Source organism: Morus notabilis, unplaced genomic scaffold (assembly GCF_000414095.1).
Source record: "Morus notabilis unplaced genomic scaffold, ASM41409v2 Scaffold457, whole genome shotgun sequence".
NCBI classification, from domain to species: Eukaryota; Viridiplantae; Streptophyta; class Magnoliopsida; order Rosales; family Moraceae; genus Morus; species Morus notabilis.
In genome coordinates this window covers 267,888-274,937 of record NW_010357333.1, presented here as the reverse complement: position 1 = coordinate 274,937, position 7,050 = coordinate 267,888, and the positions used below count along the sequence as shown (strand labels likewise).

The following is a 7,050-nucleotide window of genomic DNA, read 5'->3' as shown; positions in this document are numbered from 1 at the left end:
ACTGCCAACACGGAATCCCGACGACGAGAGAATTCCACACAAGGTTGTTTTGCCAAAGGATCCACTACTAGTCATAAACAACCTCATAGATTCGTTGAACAGGGCTAATGATCGAGAAATCTGGCGTGCTGCGAAAGTTGGTGAGCTCCGATAGAAGATAACGCAACTTGAGCAGGTGGTTGGCTCGCTGACCACAGAGAATGAGGCTCTCAAAGCAGAGGCTGATAGAACTAGAGCAAATGCTATAGCAAAACGGATTAATGCGAAAAGGAATTATGATCAGATCATGAGAGCAGTGGAGGATATAAAGGATGAGGGGGTGAAGACGTATGCGGAATTCATAGACTACCGTTTCTGGATGAATCTCCCACATGTTGTTGGTGGAAACAGTGGTGGTAATCGGGAAAGTCCTAATAACTCATCTACCTTTTGAGGATTTCCAGTTTGTTGCAAATACCTGTTGTCGGCATATATCACTAAGATGCTGCAGCTGTTGATCTGTCATTAACTCATCTACCTTTTGAGCATTTCCAGTTTCTTATTATGTTGCGCTTTGTCGTATTACGCCAATATTTGTATGTTAAGTTAATCCATGTCACCGTGGATTATTTCGTTTTCTTATTATTAATAGAATATCTAACGAACAAGGATTACAAAATATTAAGCCATGGTATTCCGACAGTTAATACAACAACTTAGACATGCACAGGTTGCATCATTCGTTCAAAACGGGGCAACTTTTTTCAAATGGAAAACGTTAAACCATCTCCTTATACGGCATTGTGTAAATATGAGAAACATTGTATCCAACTGTGTTGTGTTTCAACCCACAAAACCAAGTAAATGGGATCAGTAAAAGTCACTTCAAATAGTAGTTTATGTACAACATGACAGAGCTATATAACATAGAAGCATGGCCTCCAACCGGAAATGTCCATGTAAACACACAATATAGGATGTTTGAATATCACATTTGTTACGACGTCAGCATTCCTAGTGTACCTTTGTATTTATTGTCGACGTACAGTGCGCGTGGAAAAAAATTTATACCAGCTTTTGAATGTATATGGGATGATTATGTAGACAGTTTTGAATGTATATACGCAGAGTTGTTGCAGAAATATAGGCCACGGTCTGTAGGAATATCATTGTAGTAAATTATATAATATTATTGAACAATAGAGTTCTTTTAAAATGGTACAACACGCTATCAGTTAATTTATTCTATGATGTTGTGTTTGAGGACAATAGGTAACCTAACACACTCTATCCAAGAAGAAAGATTTTATTTTCTGTGATGTTGTAGATGGAAAGCCTGTCAATTGGACAGCTTTTGAATGTATAAATGCGTAATTCATGCGGAAATGTAGATCATGATATGATGTCAAGGAAGACCATATTAGGCGGGAAACCATAAGTTGCACAATTGGCGCGCATATAAAACGTTTCCCAACCTCGACAACACATTCTATATAAAGCTGGCCTTCATAGCCCAGATTCAAACGATACACTCTTGTAGCATAAGTGAGCACAATGAAGCTAGTAAACTTGTTCCCGATGAACAATGTCATGATCAAAACTGAACCACCATCTTCGCCAGAAATGACGACACCAGTGTTTGACAACCCAACCCCTAAGGAGTCCCCAAAGTCTGACCAGAAGTCATGTGTTTCAAGTAAAACACATCGTCGCCGTCAAACCCGTCTTGTCATGGAGACATGCAAACGAGGCAAGTATCTTGAGAATCTTAACGATTCTGAGCGTCGCCTACGAAGGTCCATTGCTAGGAGGGCAGCACATTCCCGTAGCAAATGCTACCAACTCGAGAGCCTTCTAGATGATATCCAGAATCTCAAAGATCGTGTTCTCAGCCTAGTGAAAGACCTTGGGAATGCAACCGAAGAGAACGAGAAGGAAGCCAAACATGAGCCAGTGTGTGTTGAGTGTATTCCCCTGGACTAGATCCGAGCGAAATGTTTTATGTTCATTACGTTCCGACTATTTTATGTAGCTAAAATGAAAAAAATGTTGTCTTTAATAGCATATATTCATGTGAGTGATGCATATGAACTTTTGGTATTAGTAGTGCATGCATGTTAAAGCTTATGACGTACCATATTAACATGCCATGTTTTGATTTTTGTGTAATGCAATGAAAGTCTTTTTTTCCTTTTATAAGACAATGTCCATCGCACTTTTATTAGCTTGAACTTCTGGAAGGCCATTGTGTAAAACAATGTTCTCCTGATTTTTTCACATATATTTTCAAAATGTCCTCAGCTTTTAATGTACAATATGTTAACCATAATATTTCATGCTCAGAAAATTGGCCTCGTACGTGGTTAAAGTTTAAATTCCCCAAAAGTAATCAATCGGCCTCATTATATGGGATACAACTGGGAACACGTTAGAATACTCGGCCCATGTGCTGCCTAAAGCATGTGGAATTTAATGCTCAAACTCACATGCTGCCCATTATCAATGTGGATAGGTGTACTACACATGACAAAACAACACCACAAACGATCGTATCTACTTTTCGTAAACGTGGTCATACATGTGATGAACGCAATTGGTTGTACCAAACCAATTGTTGCATTTAAATGCGATCATAAACCGTGAGAGAACATGTAAACACCATTTACATGTCTGGCCATTAACTAAAGAAATTGAGGCTACTTCGGAGAAGCATGCAGTGATTCTAAAAGTTAGAGCATTACTTCCGTCTCCAAAGGCTGTTGTAATCGTATTGCTAGGCGGGCTGAATCGTAATGACTGTTTACCACAGGTACACTGCTCCTTTACAACACGATTCACAAGTCTCATTGTCTCTGTTTCCTCATTTCTTATGTCCATTTTGAAGTTTAAAGTCATTTTCTCCACAAAAACTCTGTTGAGAATTTTTTTTATTCATTCATGGCCACACTAGACATTAGCCAAAATAAAACACGTCATTTAACAATAAAAACGTTGCAAGTTGATAGTTGCAATATTGAGTCTATGGATGTTCACTTATATCTTTACACAATTCTGTAATGGGAGCACTATATACACTCTTGGTCTCCTTTATGTGCAGACTAAACCACTACACTAGTCCAAATTCAAACTAGAGCACCGGTACAGTATGGAGTGGTAAGATTTCTGTACCACTTTAGTCTTGACAAAAACGGCTTGGGATTTGCTACCAGAAGACTTACTTGGGAAAGAACTTGATACGGAAGAACTCTGGGATAACTTCTACAAGTTATACTCCAAACATATAGGCTTCAGCTACAGGAAGGATAGTACCAGAAAGGAAGAGGACGGTGAACGTTGGGGTAGATGGTGGTGCTGCTCGAGACAAGGTTTTAGGAGATGGAAGTGGTTGGAACTAGAACACCGTTCAAGAGCGGCGGCGTTTGAAACACGTTGTGGGTGCGAAGCTAGTATTCAGGTAATAAGAAGCAAAACTACAAATAAGTGGGTATGTAGACATTTCAACCCTAACCACAAGCACGAATGTGCGTCACCACAAGAAATCAGGTTTCTCAGATCAAATCGCAATGTCACTGATGACGTTGTTGCTAGGTGTGAGTCAATGAAACGGGCTGGCATGAAAAATGTTCAAATAATAGACTTTATCGCATTAGAATCGGGGGGACACGACAAGCTCCCTTTCCTTGAAAAGGACATCCATAACAAGCTAATGCGAGTGCGCAATGCAAAGGACCAACATCAAAACATCACGGACTCAGATGGCATGCTTGGTTACATTAGATGCTTGGCGAGGAACCACGGCGGGGACTTTTACTGCGTCTACAATGCCGATGAAGAAAACAGATTGTGTAACATAATGTGGTCGGACGGGGTTTCGAGGAGAGATTACGCGGTCTTTGGCGATGTCGTGGCCTTCGACACAACATACAGGACTAACAAATACCACAAACCTTTGCTTTTGCTAGTTGGGGTAAACAACCACTGGATGACAACAGTGTTTGGCATTGCTCTCCTTCTCGACGAAACAGTTGATACGTTTGTCTGGGTTCTATAAATGTTTCTCCAAGGAATGAATAATAGGAAGCCAAAAGTTGTCGTTACTAACGGTGACAATGCCATGAAGAATGCCATAGCACAAGTCTTTCCAGAATCTAAGAACAGGCTATGCGGATGGCATCTAATGGAGAACGTAGCGAACAATGTGAAGGATATAAACTTTAAGCGGGACTTCAAGGAAATTATGTACGGATACTACTCCGAACCTGAGTTTCTCGATAGGTGGCATTCTTTGATTCTGGCATATGAACTAGAGAACAACTACTGGGCAACATGTATGTTTGAAAAAAGGGAGAGCTGGGCTGAAACTTATCTGCCTGGCAATTTCTGTGCAGGCATGCGAACCACTCAATGTAGCGAGTCGATGAATAGAACAATCAAACAATTCCTCGACAGTACGAAGTCTCTCACGGACTTTGTATCTTTGGTTGACCACACCATTAACAAGCTGCGCCACAAAGATTTGCAGGATGACTTCTCCACCCGACACAGTATTCCTTCTTTGCGACATGCAGATATTCTAAACCCATACTATCAACACGCTGCCTCTTTGTTTACGAGAAGAATTTATACAAAAAAGGTTTCTCACGAAATAAAGCTCATACATGCATACACTGTTAGGCAAGTTGATGAGATCGATGGGTATATAAATTTTTCAATCATCAAGTTCCCAAACGAAGACTCCGAACACAATGTTATACGTCGTATCTCTGACAGTCATATAACGTGCAATTGCTTACTCTTCGAGACTGATGGATATCTGTGCAGACACATATTTTCAGTTCTGAAGTTTCTAAACATAACCAGAATTCCAGATTCGCTTGTTCTGTCCAGGTGGGCTGTTCATGCAAAGGCCCAATTCCAAACCAGATATCAAAGTAATAACGAGGTCCCATAGAAGATATTGGAACTAACTAGGTTCGGAACCCTCAGTTCCAACTTCAACCAAGTAGCATACTATGCAATGAAAGTGGAGGATTTCTACCAACAAACACAGAGCTTGCAAATTTATGTTTAAAATTTAAGAGCTTGATGGAAAGGGCGCCACCTCTTGTGCAAGAAGAGTCTATTGATGAAATCAATCCATTTGAAGTACTAAAAGATCCTATTGTTGTTCGAAACAAGGGAACGGCAAAGCGGCCGCAAGTGGGGCCTAGTGCTCAGGAAGAATTAGGTTTGGAAAGATTAAGAAGGAAGTGTGCCCTGTGTAAGGGCCATGGGCACAACAAACAAACATGTCCATTAAAGAAAGACAAGGCCAAAACCATGCTGATTTGTTTAGAAGGGAACGACGACAGCACCCACCCGACACAAATGTCTTTGGAAAATATAAGCTCCTCCCAACAGTGCTACCACCCTCACATGAATACCGAACACGAGGGATTTACTATCTCCTTCGGACAACAATCCGAATCACATACTTACTACATCCAAAAGTAGGACGCGTCCCTTTTAAAAGGCAAATATCATATATCAAGTCCTATTAGTAAGACGTATCTGTTTTGTCTTTACTAAGCATTCCTAATGAAATAGCATTTTTATTTGTTTCAACACTTCAACATTATCTAGCATATTACGATGTTGTATTAGTTATTTTCTTAGCTGATGTTAATGTCCAAACAAGTGAAGGAACTTATTCAAATGAAAATCAAGCCAATGTCATGCATTAAGCCACGACCTCTAAAGGTAAGCAATATCATGCTTGTGGTCGTTCGTAATATCTTCTTCTTACAAAAATAAAATTTTGCGCAAATCAAACATTTATACAACTTATATTTTACAGTTACATCAGCATGCTTTTTTTAGTGTACAAGCAAACTATAAACAACTTTATTGAACAACAACGACTAAGTCATTGTACACATTACTCTGTCAGTTATTCACTTATTTATATCAGATCCACATGTCTCATACAACAAATTACAACTTGTTAGAACGACAACAATATTCAATCTTCAAATGACTAAAGACTTTTTCAAGCAAAAATAACTTCCAAACCAAGTTCAATCAATATACATATTACTATGTTATATGTTCACTTAATTTAAATAAGAAATACATGTATATTGCCGTTTCCTATAGCATTACGTAAAAAAAAACTTCCATACGACGTTCAATAACATGTAATACAACAAATTAGCCAATATACATCTTATTTCCGTATGTGTTCACTTATTGCTTAAAAATATACATGTTTCTATAATTAATATACATTGTCGTTCACGTTCATTAACATGAAATACAACAAATAAGCCAATATACATATTTTTATGCTATATATTCACTTAATTACTATAAAATATACATATTTCGAGGATTAATGTACATTATCATTTTTTATATACATCTTTACATATAAATATATACACGAAATGCATATAAATATACACACTTCAACATAAATGTACAAGTGCCGTTCTGATCAGGCACTTTTCAAGTGCCTGACCAGAGACTTTGCCTATATATATATTTATAGGCAAGGTCTTTAATCCGGCGGTTACTGTTTACCGGACTGAAATGGCAGATGTACAATTCTATCATTTTCGTGTATATTTATATATAAGGTGTGTATATTTGCATATAAAGATGTATATGTTAAGTTATAAGAAACGACAATGTATATTAATCCTCAAAATATGTATTTTTTATGGCAATTAAGTGAATACATAGCATAAAAATATGTATATTGACTGATTTGTTGTATTTCATGTTAATGAACGTAAGCGACAATGTATATAGCGAAATATGCTTTTAGTATCTTGTGTTCTTGATAATATTAAAATGACACCTCAACATTTTTAAAAATATATTCTTGGTACTCTTAAGTTGATTTTTAAGATGTAAAATGACCTTAGTACTCTTTTACTTAATCAAAATCTAATAAATCTAGAAAAAAATCATGAACTTTTTATTTTATTATTTTCCTTTAAATATTTTAATGTCATAAAATATTTTCATTTTTTTTAAGAAACTAGTAAAAATAGGCACGTGCAATTGCATGAATTTGACTGTTATATT

General features: G+C 37.5%; 2 protein-coding genes across 2 annotated transcripts; both read left to right on the top strand.

The window, feature by feature from the left end:
• Positions 1–1,533: 1,533 nt before the first annotated feature.
• Positions 1,534–4,030, top strand: LOC112092591 (protein FAR1-RELATED SEQUENCE 5-like). Its single transcript, XM_024169129.1, has 2 exons — positions 1,534–1,945; positions 3,264–4,030. The coding sequence occupies exons 1-2, from the start codon at positions 1,534–1,536 to the stop codon at positions 4,028–4,030; spliced, it is 1,179 nt and encodes a 392-aa protein (XP_024024897.1).
• Positions 4,031–4,930, top strand: LOC112092590 (protein FAR1-RELATED SEQUENCE 5-like). Its single transcript, XM_024169121.1, has one exon. It carries the CDS (start codon positions 4,031–4,033, stop codon positions 4,928–4,930), a length of 900 nt encoding a protein of 299 aa, XP_024024889.1.
• The last annotated feature ends 2,120 nt before the right edge of the window (positions 4,931–7,050 follow it).